We start from the raw sequence: 16,791 nt of genomic DNA, 5'->3' as shown, positions 1-16,791 counted from the left end.
ATGCATCAGATGGAGAGGAAAACTGCAGGGGATGGGCACAATGGAAATGTGGAGCTTGTTCAAGGAACAACTACTGCGTGTCCTTGATCAGTATGTAGCTGTCAGGCAGGGAGGAAGTGGTTGAGCAAGGGAACCGTGGTTTACTAAAGCAGTAGAAACACTTGGCAAGAGGAAGAGGGAGGCTTATGTAAAGATGAGACATGAAGGTTCAGTTAGGGCGCTCAAGAGTTACAAGTTAGCTAGGAAGGACCTAAAGAGAGAGCTAAGAAGAGCCAGGAGGGGACATGAGAAGTCTTTGGCAGGTAGGATCAAGGATAACCCTAAAGCTTTCTATAGATATGTCAGGAATAAAAGAATGACTAGGGTAAGAGTAGGGCCAGTCAAGGACAGTAGTGGGAAGTTGCGCGTGGAATCCGAGGAGATAGGAGAGGTGCTAAATGAATATTTTTTTGTCAGTATTCACACAGGAAAAAGACAATGTTGTCGAGGAGAATACTGAGATTCAGGCTACTAGACTAGAAGGGCTTGAGGTTCATAAGGAGGAGGTGTTAGCAATTCTGGAAAGGTGAAAATAGATAAGTCCCCTGGGCCGGATGGGATTTATCCTAGGATTCTCTGGGAAGCTAGGGAGGAGATTGCTGAGCCTTTGGCTTTGATCTTTAAGTCAACTTTGTCTACAGGAATAGTGCCAGAAGACTGGAGGATAGCAAATGTTGTCCCCTTGTTCAAGAAGGGGAGTAGCGACAACCCCGGTAACTATAGACCAGTGAGCCTTACTTCTGTTGTGGGCAAAACTCTTGGAAAGGTTTATGAGAGATAGGATGTATAATCATCTGGAAAGGAATAATTTGATTAGAGATAGTCAACACGGTTTTGTGAAGGGTAGGTTGTGCCTCACAAACCTTATTGAGTTCTTTGAGAAGGTACCAAACAGGTAGATGAGGGTAAAGCAGTTGATGTGGTGTATATGCATTTCAGTAAAACGTTTGATAAGGTTCCCCACGGTAGGCTACTGCAGAAAATACGGAGGCATGGGATTCAGGGTGATTTAGCAGTTTGGATCAGAAATTGGCTAGCTGGAAGAAGACAAAGGGTGGTGGTTGATGGGAAATGTTCAGACTGGAGTCCAGTTACTAGTGGTGTACCACAAGGATCCATTTTGGGGCCACTGCTGTTTGTCATTTTTATAAATGACCTGGAGGAGGCCGTAGAAGGATGGGCGAGTAAATTTGCAGATGACACTAAAGTCGGTGGAGTTGTGGACAGTACGGAAGGATGTTACAAGTTACAGAGGGACATAGATAAGCTGCAGCGCTGGGCTGAGAGGTGGCAAATGGAGTTTAATGCAGAAAAGTGTGAGGTGATTCATTTTGGAAGGAATAACAGGAAGACAGAGTGCTGGGCTAATGGTAAGATTCTTGGCAGTGTGGATGAGCAGAGAGATCTCGGTGTCCATGTACATAGATCCCTGAAAGTTGCCACCCAGGTTGAGAGGGTTGTTAAGAAGGCGTACGGTGTGTTAGCTTTTATTGGTAGAGGGATTGAGTTTTGGAGCCATGAGGTCATGTTGCAGCTGTACAAAACTCTGGTGCGGCCGCATTTGGAGTATTGCGTGCAATTCTGGTCGCCACATTATAGGAAGGATGTGGAAGCATTGGAAAGGGTGCAGAGGAGATTTAGCAGAATGTTGCCTGGTATGGAGGGAAGATCTTATGAGGAAAGGCTGAGGGACTTGAGGCTGTTTTCGATAGAGAGAAGAAGGTTAAGAGGTGACTTAATTGAGGCATACAAGATGATCAGAGGATTGGATAGGGTGGACAGTGAGAGCCTTTTTCCTCGGATGGTGATGTTTAGCACGAGGGGACATATCTTCAAATTGAGAGGAGATAGATATAGGACAGATGTCAGAGGTAGGTTCTTTACTCGGAGAGTAGTAAGGGCGTGGAATGCCCTGCATGCAGCAGTAGTGGACTCGCCAACACTAAGGGCATTCAAATGGTCATTGGATAGACATATGGACGATAAGGGAACAGTGTAGATGGGCTTTAGAGTGGTCGGCGCAACATCAAGGGCCGAAGGGCCTGTATTGCGCTGTAATGTTCTATATATTGCCAGTCCTTCAATATCACCAGATCAAAATCCTTGAACTCCCTCCCTAATAGCACAGTAGGTGTGCATACACCACGTGGAAAGCAGCAGTTCAAGAAAGCAGCTCTTCATCACCTTCTCAAGGGCAATAAATGCTGACCTAGCCAGTGACATTCACATTCCATGAATGAGTTTTTAAAAAAATATTAGGTAACCCATATCTATTAAAAGGATAAGTGTGAAACCAGTCTAACATGCTGAGTGAAATATGGAAGTCAATGGACTGGAGCTGGTTTCCCAAAGGGTTTGTGTTTCTGCAATATCTAACCCCATAAGTGTTTTGGATTGCCTGATATAGAATCCATTGCCTCCTTCCACGGGAACATATGGCACTTCATCCAGAAGCTTACCTGCAAATAGCCAATTAAGTCTCAGTTTGCAAAATGGTATTGCTGGAATTTAACCAATTAAAACCATATAAGCTGCCGAGCGCAAAACGTGGGTAGTCTCACACTCCTTCTCTCATGTCATGAAAATATCAGGGACTCGCCAAGAAATTGGAATATATTCTGTGGGTTACGTTCTGGTCATATATTTTAAACCGTGAGAATGTGCGAGTAAGATAATTAGGCAGGGAAAGTGACTGGGTGAATGGAACTAGTGCATCTGATATGTTAATGAGTCTAGCAACAATAAACAGCTGCTTACCGAAGGCAATTTAGTAACAGTGGATATTAAAACATGAATAGATTATTGACGATTCAAAGAAAGAGGCGCACAGTGTGAAGGAAAGGTGTCATAGGGAAGATGGATAGACTGGGTTTACTTTGTTTTTAAACTCTAAAAGCTAAAATAGAGCAATGAAGGTAATCAATCTGAGAGGGCAGTTTTAAAGAAATTAAGTCAGATAAGAGAGAGATCAGAAAGTGGAAAACGTATTTAAGGCGGTACTGAAAACTATGCAAGGGAGCTGCTATTTTAGATCTGAGCCAACAGCAGGAATTGCTGTTTAACTCCCAGCAAGTTGTGTGTGATTTGAAAAAGCAAGCTGCTTGTTTACCTCCGAAGCAATCCTAGGAGGTGTAGAAACACTGTGATAAAAGTTACTAGATACTTTATAAAGATCTTAAAATCTATAAGATGTTGTGGAACAGATTGAGGAAAGTTGGCTCTGAAGGTAGTTCTGTTAAGATTATTTGGGAATGTTTAAAGTAGTAATACTGTGTGAAGCCTGTGTAGGTTAGGTTACGGGGACAGGGCGAGGTGGGCAAGGGAATGGACCTGGGTGCTCTTTCGGAGTGTCTGCGCAGACTCTAGGGCCGAATGGCCTCCTTCTGCACTGTAGGGATTCTATGATTCTTACTTAAGTGTACTTCTAGTTTTCTTTATTGTTTCTTCTTCTATTTCTTAATATTTATCTTCAACAAGATTTGGGGACATTATTTTCTGGATATCAAGCCTATCCTCACACTATACAATTGCAAACAGAATTGAGGGTTGTTATTTCAGGTTTCCCCTTTGGGATGTGAACAATTCGGTATTTATCATCAACAGTGCCCGAACATTTAGCGGTACTATCTATCTTTTTGGGCACTGTCTTGGAAAATCATATGGAACCAATTGGGAATAATTCCAGGTCCTGGTGATACATCTACTACTATACTAGCTTCCCTTAATGAGCTGTATTTGTGGGTAAAATATCATAAAGCTAAAGAACTGGCTGACTCAGGCGTCATATCATTCATCCTACTATGGAGGGTTAAATCAATTCCAAGTTCCATTACCAGCCACAGCACCTTGGAGACCATAGGAGCTCAATTTCAAACAAATCCCACTTCAATTGATCATTTGTTCCATCCCACACAATGAGAACAGACTGGTTATCACCAATGTAGGATCAAAATGTACATAGTCCTTCTTCAACATTGTTACAAGGATGTGCTTTTTTAAAAAAATGATACAATTTCAATTGTTTTCTGGCTGGACCAAAGTAAACAGTAATCATACCAGGACTATGGAGGATTGCCAGCCAGCTACAATATACACACTTGCAGTCCATCCAAGTGGGATGACAAAGAACAGACACTCAAACCCTCTGGGGAGACACCATCTCCTGTTGGCTTTTATACAACCTGATATTTTCCAAATGTTTCTGAGGTTATCTGTTCTAAAAAGCCATGACTATAGCACACATAGATTAATCAAATTCCTCTAGAATCTACAGCCAGCAGGACTTCCAAGCCAGAGAGTTCAAAGATTAGAAATAAGAATGATGTACTGAAAAGTTGCCAACCAGCTGATTCTCTCTCTCTCTCTCAAAAGTATTGCGCCTGGATTTGCAAAGTAACCATCCCAAGAAATCAAATGCAAACCGAGATCTTTTGGGAATAAAACATGGAACTCTACTCCATACAACTACACCCAGGAAGACAACTAAACAAATGGCCACACCACATTGAGACCATCCAAAGGACAGCTAATCGTGTACCCCTTTGTTGTATCTTCTTCACGAACTATTAAAAAAAACATCTCTAGACCTATCCCCTTATTCTATTAGTGTGTGCATGGGCCAGGAGAATGTGTTAGGTATGAATGATGGTTGCAATTTACCAAAATGTTTTTCTTAATCCTGAAAATAATTTCAATAAACTTATTTTGTTCTTTTTTTAAACTCAGAAAATCTAATCTAAATCTAGAAGACCAATTCTTAATAATCTGAAAGCATAAAGAGTATCGACAAAGCACATCCTCGCTAAATTCACAAAAATCCTGTTACTGTCATATTTGGAGTGGTCGAACAGGAGTCATTTTTACCCCTCCTCACATAGTCGTAACAATATCTTACACAACTTGGATTCTACTACCACAGAAAAATTCAATCAGATAGTGCTAGACAAACATATGCAGCAATCTAAATAGGTGAAGATTTTACAGCCTTTAAATGGTTTGCTGAGGAAACTTACCTTCTTTGCATGCAAGTTCCTACCAAATCTGAGATTTTATTGTGACCTTTAACATCAGGATCAGATTCAGTCAACTTTGTTTAAACCAGCCATTTTTTTTTTTTTAATGGCTTGATTTAAATTAATATACTTTACAATTAGTCCAACATGAGACTTGGTCCATTGTCCACGTTAACACAAAACCTATCAAACCTAACACTGCATGAACTGAATACTGAATGTAAAAGTGATATAAACAATTTTTTTTGTTGAACCAGAACTATTTTAAGACTTACCACTTTCGAAACAGGCATCAAATATTAAGTGCCCCTTCTTAGGATGCCCTGTGTAACCAGTGGGGATGACGAGAAACTTACTGACATTGCCAACGACTGCATCTTCACCTCCGTTTTCACTACCTGTAGAGTCAAAAATCATTCAGTCAAAATATAATTAATGTTAGGATACCGGACAAGACCCAATGTATGTTAGGAAACTGGACAAGAAACCCCAACAATTTTGCAATTTGTAAACTGTGAGGAAAGGATATTTCACTCCCAGGAGTAATTCCACAAACAAATAGGGATTTTTACATTAAGACAAACTTTACTCTTAACACAAGATAAATTACATCACATAAAATAGCTTACGATTAAAAGTTAAACAACTCTTAACAATAACACTTTAACTTATCTCAAATTCTCTATCTCAAATTAAGCAAAGCCTATTTCAAGTCAAAAGCCACTTGTAAATAAATTAGCAAACACAGGGATACTTGCTGTCCTCTGTGTAGAGAATTGATTTCAGCAAAGGAGAGAGAGGCACACCTGCAAATCCTTCTGTCTTTTCCAGACTAAAAGCTAAACTGCTTGTGACAGATCTGCCTGCTCCCATTAATTAGATCATCTCTATCCCATTAACTGTTTTATGACCATCTCACTAAGCAAAACTCAACCCCTCAATTATCAAAATCCCAGGGTACCTTCTTTCTCTAAACAAAAGTCCAGTAGCCCTTAATAGGTAAACAATTAAATGGTTAGAATCATACCACTTTTATGACATCTTAATTGCATCTTTTGCAGGCACACTGCCTGCCTGTTTGTTAAATCAGTATTTATAAAATATTACTACAACAGATATACAATACAATATATAGCAATATCCTTTATTTTTCATTTTTCTTTCCTGTTTCGTCTAGTTGATCAAGAGCGTGCCAGACAGGGTTTCTGGAATTAGCAATGTTTTCTTAAGTGCAAAATATGGGACCGTAACTTCCACTGAGTGGAAATCAGTATTGGATTGCCACTCTGTACCGATTTACCTACACTTAAATTCTTAAGTGCCTGTCTCAGCTGACTTTTGTTACCCAGGCCAGGTGAGATTCAAGAATATGTCCATAGCTCCAGAGACAAAATGTAAAAGAGACAGAGCAGAAGAGGACATGTCCTCTTTTTACACCACTCGCTGCCGTAAAACAGGTACATTTGAAAGTCTCATTGAAAGGGAGAAGGTAAGTTTCTCAGGTAAAGTACATGGGATGTGGGGTTGGGAATCGGATATCAGAGGGGTGAGTCGGATATCGGAGGGGTGAGTCGTACATCGAAGGATGTGCAGGTTGGGGCTGGGTTGGGCCGGGGTTTTGGGCAGGGAGTGATGGTTGGGCAAGGAGTGATGGTTGGGCTGGTGTGAGGTTGGGCCCGGTCAGGTCAAGGGCGGGGGGGGAGTTCAGGTCGAGTGAGGGCTGTCCTGTGCGTGGCTTGGTCTGCTTTTTTTCCTTATGTTATAACCTGCCTGCTTACCATTGGCTGGGGACTAATGATAATCCCACAATCCTGTGGGAGTATGAGCTTCCCCAATGAGGGGGGCGGGGAAATCATGAGCAGACTCCCTGTATAAATAAAACTGGCCAGTTTGGAACCAGCAGGAAGGAGTGAGCAGCAAGTGAGGTTGCTGCTGCTGCTGTGTGTATATGTATATATGTTATTGTAAATAAATGTTATTTCTTTGTATTCTTAAAACTCGTGCTGGATTCTTCGTGGCCCTCGCAAAACTGGCGACGAGGGTTAAAGTGAATCGCTGTCTACACTGCTGAAGCCACCTCCCTCGATTTTTGTTGGATACAGGTTGGAAGTTGTTTTCTATTACACCATGCCTCTGTACGGGCATTTGGATGTTTTTGATGCTGCGCTGGAAAGCTGGAACCAGTACACCCAACGGATGCGTTACTATTTCCGGGCAAACAATATCACCGAAAATGAGCGCCAGGTGGTCATATTGCTCACCGCCTGCGGCCCCCATACGTTTGGGGTGATTAGGAGCCTTACATACCCAGCTGCGCCGGACACCAAAACATTTGATGAACTTGTGAATTTAGTGGGGCAACATTTTAACCCAAACCCGTCCATGATAGTCCAACGTTACCGGTTTAGTACCGCTGAGAGGACCTCAGGAGAATCCCTTGCCGACTTTCTATCCAGGCTACGCAGGATTGAGGATGTAATGTGGCTATGGTGAGACCTTGTCAGAAATGTTATGTTACCGTTTGGTTTGCAGTATTAACAATGCGGCCACCCAGATAAAGTTGTTATCTGAGCCAACATTGACTTTTCAACAAGCCATTCAAATAGTATTGTCCCGAGAGAGCGCAGAACGAAGAGTGCAGGAGCTACAGGAAATGGAGGTGAATGCCTTGGGGCGCAACCCCTTCCGTCCGAAAATGTCCCCCCGCAGTCCTGCGGTACCTTGGGCGAGGTGACGTCCGGAACGACGCCAGTGGCCGTCGGACATTCCTCCCCAAAGGGAGCCTTCTCCAGAACCAATGGATGAGGAGCCATGTCCGTGTCAGGCTTGTAGGCGCCGACCCCGTCGTGGACGCCGGTCCTTGGGGCGCCAGAGGTGCCGTCGTTCCGACCGAAACTGGGACCAGCCCAGGGGCTGTACCTTCCATGTGGATGAACCTATGGCGACTATTCCTGAGAACGTGGAGACTGAGGAAAACCGCCTGCAGCTGCATTGTGTGGCAGCTCCCCGTGTGGCCCCCATTAAGGTGACAGTATGGGTCAATGGTCACCCGCTTGAGATGGAGTTGGACACTGGCGCAGCGGTCTCCGTGATCGCCCAGAGGACATTCGACCGCATCAAGCAGGGTATACAGACCCTTACATTAACCGACACACAGGCCAGGTTGGCCACCTACACGGGGGAACCATTGGACATTGCAGGAACTACGATGACCCCTGTTGTTTATGGACGCCAGGAGGGGCGTTTCCCACTTATCGTGGTCTGCGGCCATGGGCCAGCCTGTTGGGTCGGGACTGGGGTTGCGCCATTTGCGGTTGCAGTGGCAACACATCCTCCAAACAGTTTCTGGAGGGTTGACTGAGGTGCTAGGACGATACCCAGATGTATTCCAGCCCGGTTTGGGGGAAATAAAAGGGGCCGTAGCCCGTATCCAAGTCGAACCAGGACGATGCCGCGCTATTTCAGGGTGCGCCTGGTGCCTTACACCTTGCTCAAGAAGGTAGAAGGGGAGCTCACTCGTTTGGAGACTTTGGGTATTATCAGGCCCTTCCGTTTCGCTGACTGGGCAGCACCAATTGTACCTGTAATGAAGCCAGATTCCACAGTTCGCTTGTGCAGCGACTATAAATTTACAGTGAATACGGCTTCCCGACTCGACCGATATCCAATGCCTCGCATAGAGGATCTCTACGCGAAGCTTGCAGGTGGACTCTCGTTCACAAAATTAGATATGAGTCACGCCTACCTACAGTTGGAGCTGGACCCTGCCTCCCGACCATATGTAATGATTAATACACACTGGGGCCTGTATGAATATACACGTTTGCCCTTTGGAGTATCCTCTGCCTGTGCTATTTTTCAACACGTTATGAAGGGCATTTTGAGAGGTTTACCGCGTGTCGCTGTCTACTTAGATCACAGGGACGTCTGAGCAGGAACATTTGGAAAATCTGGAGGCTGTCCTTCGACGCTTTTCGGAGGCTGGAGTCCGTTTACGTCGCACAAAGTGCGTATTTCAGGCAAAGGAAGTAGTCTACCTAGGTTATCGGGTGGACAGCGAAGGTTTACACCCCCTCGCAGAGAAGGTGCGTGCGATTCAACAGGCCCCCGCCCCGACAGACACTTTGCGTCTTCGTTCTTTTCTCGGCCTCGTAAACTATTCAGGGAAGTTCCTCGCCAATCTGGCAACTACGCTGGCCCTGTTGCACCTTCTGCTAAAGAAAAATCACACCTGGGTTTGGGGTCAGCCGCAAGAAACCGCTTTCCGGTGGGTAAAACAACAATAGTTGTCGTCTGGGTTACTAACCCACTATGATCCTGGAAAGCCTTTGCTCGTCACATGTGATGCATCCCCATATGGTATTGGGGCCGTCCTGTCCCACAAGATGGAGAACGGGGCCAAGCGGCCGATAGCTTTCGCCTCCCGCACATTGACTGCAGCAAAAAAAAAGTACACGCAGATCGACAAGGAGGGCCTGGCAGTGATCTTTGCGGTGAAACGTTTCCACCAGTACATGTATGGCTGCCACTTCACTGTCGTGACTGATCATAAGCCTCTGCTGGGACTTTTCAGAGAGGATAAGCCAATACCGCCCATTGCTTCTGCATGGATCCAGCGCTGGGCATTGTTGCTCGCTGCATACGAGTATTCTCTGGAGCACAAACCAGGAAGGCAAATAGCGAATGCCGACGCACTGAGTCGATTGCATTTATCGACCGGCCACATGTCGACCTCCACGACCGGTGAGGTGGTTGCAACCCTAAATTTTATGGACACCTTGTCTGTCACGGCATCACAGATCCGTGAGTGGACCCAGACGGAGCCAGTCCTGTCAAAGGTTCGGCACATAGTCCTATATGGTGGGCAACAGAGACAGCTCCCAGGCGAGTTGCGGGCATTTTCCTCCAAGCTGTCAGAATTCAGCGTGGAAGACGGCATTCTCTTGTGGGGGACACGTGTGATTGTCCCGGAAAAAGGACAGGAGCTGATACTAAGAAACTTGCACAATTGGCATCCAGGTGTGACCAAAATGAAAATGTTGGCCCAGAGTTATGTCTGGTGGCCAGGCCTCCACACCGACATTGAGAAGGTGGCCCAAAACTGCTCCATTTGCCAGGAGCATCAGAAGCTTCCACCGGCCGTGCCCCTACATCACTGGGAATGGCCAGGGCGGCCTTGGGCGCGCTTGCATGCGGATTTCGCCGGCCCTTTTCAAGGATCCATGTTCCTTTTATTAATCGACGCCCAGTCGAAATGGCTAGAGGTGCATAAGATGCTAGGCACAACATCCTGCGCAACAATTGAGAAGATGCGTTTGTCTTTTAGTACACATGGCCTCCCCAAGGTGCTGGTCACGGATAACGGCACTCCATTCACAAGTGAGGCGTTTGCGAGGTTCATGAAGATGAACGGCATACGCCCTGTCCGCACTGCCCCTTACCACCCGGCTTCAAATGGGTTGGCAGAGCGCGCAGTGCAGACATTCAAACGAGGCCTAAAGAAGCAGTCTTCCGGGTCAATGGACACGAGACTGGCTCGCTTTTTGTTTTCGTATAGGACAACCCCCCCATGCGGTGACTGGGGTAGCTCCCGCAGAACTTCTAATGGGCTGGAGACTTCGCACCCGCCTTAGCATGGTTTTCCCGGACATTGGCGCAAAAGTACACCGCACACAAGAACGGCAGGGACATGGTTTTTTTCGGCATCGGCCGATTCGGCAGTTTGCACCCGGTGTTCATTCGGAATTTTGCTGGTGGTGCCCAGTGGGTCCCTGGCATAATCTTTCGCCAAACGGGCCCTATATCTTACCAGGTGCAAGTTCAGGGTCGTCTCCAGCGCAAACATGTAGACCACGTTCATCCAGAAGACTATCCCTTCCAAAGATTCCCCGCCCCCGGAGCTCATTTCTCCAGCCACAGAGACCAGACACAATGGAAAGTATTCCTCACAATCTTCCTCTGGTGCCTCACTCAAAGCCTGCGCAGGTCGTTACAGAACCGCGTGGAGATAGAGACGCCGAGATGACGTAGGCAGCAGACTCTGACTCCGAGATGGAGACACAGGACCTATCAGAGGGGGAATCCTCGGGCCCACGGGCCATGGATGTACAACCATTACGCCGTTCATCACAGAAGCGCCGGTCTCCGTCTCGTTACACGCCGCCCGATCCAGCGCCTCATGCAAATGGTGTCCGGCCTGCGGCAAAACGAGTCCGATACCCTCCTTCGCCAGGGTCTTCGGTGGATTCCTTGGACTTTGGGGGGAGGGATGTTATAACCTGCCTGCTTACCATTGGCTCGGGACTAATGACAATCCCAGAATCCTGTGGGAGTATGAGCTTCCCCAATGAGGGGACGGAGAAATCATTAGCAGACTCCCTGTATAAATAAAGCTGGCCAGTTTGGAACCAGCAGGAAGGAGTGAGCAGCAAGCGAAGTTGCTGCTGCCGTTGTATGCATCTGTTATTGTAAATAAATGTTATTTCTTTGTATCCTTAAAACTCGTGCTGGATTCTTCATGGCCCTCACACAACCTTGGAACTCTTTCAGAGAAACTATGGGTGTAAAACTGGCAGAGCCATATGAAGTTAGCAATTTGAATTGCTTTGTTGAATGGTTCCCAGTGCAGCGCAATAGCTCAGGAAAAGTTAGCCCATCTAGGCAATTCCCGTGTTTTCATTTGTTTCCTCAACTCATCTGCCTTGTTCATCAGAGTCCTTGCAGTAAAATAAATACCATCCAATCTTGCCAAACTCCCTTGTGACTTAACTGGCCTGTAACCTGTATGCCTTCCGGACTCACTGGCTGTCTCTTCAAATTTTAGCTGTGCCATCCCCCCTTGCTGAACCTTCTCTCAGGACCCCACCCCCTTCCAAGTTAGTTTGAACCCTCCCCAACAGTATGAGTAAACTATGATGGCAGAACAAGAGGTACAAGTGGTGAAGGAGTTCATGGCACCTCAATGGTGAGACTCTGGGCAAATATGCTTCCTCTTTTGACAAAGAGTTTGGATATTTCAATGGTTTTGTTCGTACATGCACTTCAGAGTGATTTCCATACCTTATCCTTCAACATAGGGCTTGAATAATATGGTACCGGACTACCCCTGGCAAACTGACAAGACCTTTATGACCTGTCCCGTGCCCGGTCATCTTCCTGTGAAACTGGAGCATCTTCCCTTTCCACCGCTTATTCCACATTCTGCTCTTCCTCGGATGAACTGCTTTTGTCCAGGGCTTCACCAAGGCAAGGTCCATTCCTCTCCAGGTGGCCCTGTTATGGGTAGTGCAGCAGACCACCAGAATATTGAGATCCTTGATGGAGTTCATTGCAGGGTATCCCCTGGCCAGGCCAGGCACCGGAAACACACGAGAAGCCTACTGACCCCTTCGTAGGAACATAGGATCAGGAGTAGGTCATTTAGCCCCTCGAGGCTGTCCCACGATTCAATGAGATTCTGGCTGATCTATGACCTAACTCCATATACCCGCATTTGGCCCATATCCCTTAATATCTTTGCTTAACAAAAATCTATCTATCTCAGATTTAAAATTAACAACTCATCAAGCGTCAACTGCTATTGGAGGGAGAGAGTTCCAAACCTCTACCACCCGTCTTTCTATTATCTCTCCTGAATGGTCTCGCCTTAATTTTTAGAATATCCCTCCTTAACCTTTGTTATTGAAAATATGGAAAGATGTGTCATTTGAAACATGGAAGTCTGGCAATATCTGGTCTGGGAGAAACATGAGAGAATGTAGGGAAAGATCCCACAAAGGGTTAACAGCAGCTGTCAGGGAAGGATTGTAAAATGCAGATATCCTTGGTCAAGCAGTCTTAGCAAACAAGACAAACAGGATTTTGAATGAAGCCAAAGACAATGGCTCACACCTTCATTGAAAGTAACTATCTTAGTAAGGATCTGGAAAAGAATGGATGAGTTCAGTTGAATTTGGTGATAATTCGAAGTGTGAAAATGTGCTAATACCAGGTAAATTAAAGAAAACTGAAGGCTATCAGTCTACGAGAAACATAAATCAAAGTCAAAATTAGGAGCGGAGGACACAATTGGAAAATAAAACTATAGAAATGACAGGAATTAAAAGTAACACCTATTGAAACCAAAGCATTTTGAACACCACAAAGGACACAATGTAATCAGATCTATGAGATGAAGTCATGTCAAAATGAATACTTCGTTGGATTAGACTGTTTTAGATCAAAAGATACTTTTAACAATCAAAGAAAATAAGAGTTACTTGACAATAACATCAAAAAACTTAATTGTTAGAAAGCAAATATAAACCTCGAGACCAGGACAGGAACTATCAGAACCAGAACGACAACCAGAGCTCAGAGAGAGAGAGAGAAGCAGAGAAGGAACAAGCAGCTAGAGTCACAGTCAGCTCGGCCATGGGAAAGAGACAGAGCAAAGCAGCCGAGCTAAAATAGCTAAGTACATCCAAAGAAGACCAGACTTTAAAGAAGATTGATTGTCAAGTTGGGCCTGAAGGTCCCTTCAACCAACCAGAAGGATCCAGAAGCAAGATCTTTTTACTTTTCTGTAAAGACAGTGATTGCATCATTTAAAAAGAGAAAAAAATATATAATAAAATAACTTAAAAGTTTTAACCTGAAACAGTGGTTATTAGTCTACTTTACTTAGCAATGCGGGACCCAGGGTCGATGCTACTAAGTGGTAAGTAGATGAAATCTTTGGTGAAGGTATGGGTTATACCAGGGGATAACTTGAAAATATAGTTTGACCTGAATAGCACCCACTGAAGCTTGCATCGGAGTCGGGGAGTGAGAATCCCTGATCACCATTTAGAATGTCAGCCCTTTTTGGTATAGGGGGACTTCTAAGAATAGTGGTGAGTTTTCAAAAACACCTTCTAAATTCTAGCGAAAACAGGTCTAATTTGAATAATCTCTCCTCATAATTCAACCTCTGTAATCCAGGTATCATTTTTGTGGACCTACGTTGCACTCCCTCCAAGGCCACAATATCCTTCCTGAGGCATGGTGCCCAGAACTGCTCACAGTACGCCAAGTGGATCTAACCAGGATTTTGTATAGCTGCAGCATAACCCCTGTGTCTTTATGCTCCAATCCTCTAGATATAAAGGCCAACGTTCCATTAGCCTTTTTGATTATTTTCTGCACTTCTTCCTGGCATTTTAAGAACCTATGCACCTGAATCCCTAAGTCTCTTTGGACTCCACTGTACCTAAACTCTTTCCATTTAGAAAGTACTGTGCTCTATCCCTTTTTGATCTAAAATGGATAACCTCACATTTGCTTACATTAAATTCCATCTGTCATAATTTAGCTCATTCACCTTATCTGTCAATATCTCCTTACAATTTTATGCTATCATCTAGGCTGTCAACAATGCCACCTAAATTTGTGTCATCCGCAAATTTAGAGAAATGACATTCCAAGTCATTAATGAATAATTGAAGTCCCAACACAGATCCCTGTGGTACACCACTAGTCACCTCCTGCCAATTAGAGTAATTATCCATTATTCCCACTCTCTATCATCTGCCACAAAACCAATTTCCTAACCATGTCAATAATTTGCCCTCTAACTCTGTGGACTTCCACTTTAGTTAACAGTCTCTTGTGTGGGACTTTATCAAATTACATCCATACATTCCCCTGTCCACTACCTTAGTCACCTCTTCAAAAAATCTAATAATAGTCTGGCATTACCTTCCCTTCATGAATCCATGTTGGCCCTTCCTGATCGACCAAAATTCTTAAGGTGTTCAGTTACCCCATCCCTGATTATAGGTGCCAGCAGTTTCCCACCACAGATATTAGACTAACTGGTCTGTAATTCCCTGGTTTCCCCCTTTCATCTTTCTTAAAAAGTGGAGTGACATGTGCAATTTCCCAATCTAAAGGGACTACTCCTGAATCTAGGGAACTCTGGAAGATTATAATTAGGGCAGCTTTGATTGTAATGGCTCTGTGCTGCTGTCTCGGACACTTGAAGAGGGAGTAGCCATCTTTTCAGGGATAACCCTTACCCCCTAGAATTAATTCACAGAGATCAGGGAAGTGGGGATGGAGTGAAGAGCTGTGGCAGCCTGGATCAGTAGAGGATGATGGGCACATGGCAGCTGCCAAGCAAGTACACACACATGCGGGCAGCACAGTAGAATAGTGGTTAGCACTATTGCTTCATAGCGCCAGGGTCCCGGGTTCGATTCCCGGCTTGGGTCACTGCCTGTGCGGAGTCTACACATTCTCCCCATGTCTGCGTGGGTTTCCTCCGGGTGCTCCAGTTTCCTCCCACAAGTTCCGAAAGACGTGCTGTTAGGTAATTTGGACATTACGAATTCTCTCTCTGTGTGACCGAACAGGCGCCAGAATGTGGCGACTAGGGGCTTTTCACAGTAACTTCATTGCATGATTAATGTAAGCCTACTTGTGACAATAAAGGTTATTATTATTATTACATGAACCTCGAATTGTGGTCACAGACCAGTTCAACATTGGATTAAAGCCCTTCCTGATGAATTTCACAGGAGAATCACTGGGTGGTCTTGGTTGCCCCCAGGGTTCAAATGATGATGCTCTGCCACGAGGGAAATTCAGCAATAGCAGCGAAACCCACTGCTCTCAGCATCAACAAGGCAGTGTGTGCCATGAACTGAATGTACTGTGTGAACTGAATGTACTGTGTCCAATCCTACCTAATGGCTGCCCTGAAAGATGCAGTGGTTTGCTGGGTTTGGTGAGATGCCACAAGTTCCATGATTGATCCTTGGAAGGAGCCAGAAGCAAAGACACTCAACACCACACTGACTTTGACAGCTACTGACACTGCATGGCGACTGATACAGCAAGGTGAGGGGTCTTCGGCAACAAGGGAACAGATGTCTATAACTAGGGTGGCACAGTGGTTAGCTCTGCTGCCTCACAACGCCAGGGACCCGGGTTCAATTCCGACCTTGGGTGACTGTCTGTGTGGAGTTTGTACATTATCCCCGTGTCTGTGTGGGTTTCCTCCGGTTTCCTCCCACAATCCAAAGATTTGCAGGTTAGGTGGATTGGCTGTGCTAAATTGCCCATCAGTGTCCAAAACCTTTAGGTGGGGTTACAGGGATAGGGCGGGGGACTGGGCCTAGGTAAGGTGCTTCAAAGAGGGTGGATGCAAGCTCGATGGGCTAAATGGCCTCCTTCTGCATTGCAGTGATTCTATGACCATCTGCCTGGAGAGTCGTAGTCTCCTATGGCACCAGTCCTCTGTCAAAGCGAGGTAGCTCAGTTCTCACCAGTAGATCCTGATGTGTTAAGTAAGTTGGTTCAACGTTGACTGCAACTGGATGCAGTGAAACTAGAAACAGGCTTCTGACATCACTCCCTGTCTGCATCTCATTATATACATGAGTGGATATTACGACATCTCCCCTTTTTGAAATAAATTTTGGAACGTGGCAATATATATACATGCATGATTATATACAAGTGGTGAATGAATGAACATATGTACATGGGAAGGTGTCTATCGTGCAGATACAGAGCAAACTGAACAAAATTTACAAGATTTAAGTCTGCAGATTCAGTCTTTGTGGCGGGCGACACATTCTTGTCGATCGCCTCAGAGTTGGAGGGGGGGACGCCGGCACTTGGACAGGCGGGAGCGCTGCCAGATCGGTGGCCTCATGGAGAGGCGGGAGCGCTGCCAGATCGGTGGCCTCGTGGTGTGAGATGTCCAGTGGAGGCA

The 16,791-nt window shown here is 45.3% G+C and overlaps 1 protein-coding gene across 1 annotated transcript in view; it reads right to left on the bottom strand.

Annotated features, from left to right (window-relative positions):
- agbl4 (AGBL carboxypeptidase 4) overlaps window positions 1-16,791 on the bottom strand; it is a 1,365,393-nt gene that overhangs the window by 1,299,846 nt on the left and 48,756 nt on the right. Inside the window, exon 2 of the mRNA XM_072510915.1 lies at window positions 5,327-5,449. Within this exon, the coding sequence (XP_072367016.1) occupies window positions 5,327-5,449 (123 nt within the window). The remainder of the gene's footprint in view (window positions 1-5,326; window positions 5,450-16,791) is intronic.

Source organism: Scyliorhinus torazame, chromosome 7, assembly GCF_047496885.1.
Source record: "Scyliorhinus torazame isolate Kashiwa2021f chromosome 7, sScyTor2.1, whole genome shotgun sequence".
Taxonomy (NCBI): Eukaryota; Metazoa; Chordata; class Chondrichthyes; order Carcharhiniformes; family Scyliorhinidae; genus Scyliorhinus; species Scyliorhinus torazame.
The sequence above is the reverse complement of the archived record's forward strand: the minus strand, read 5'-3'. Positions and strand labels throughout refer to the sequence as shown.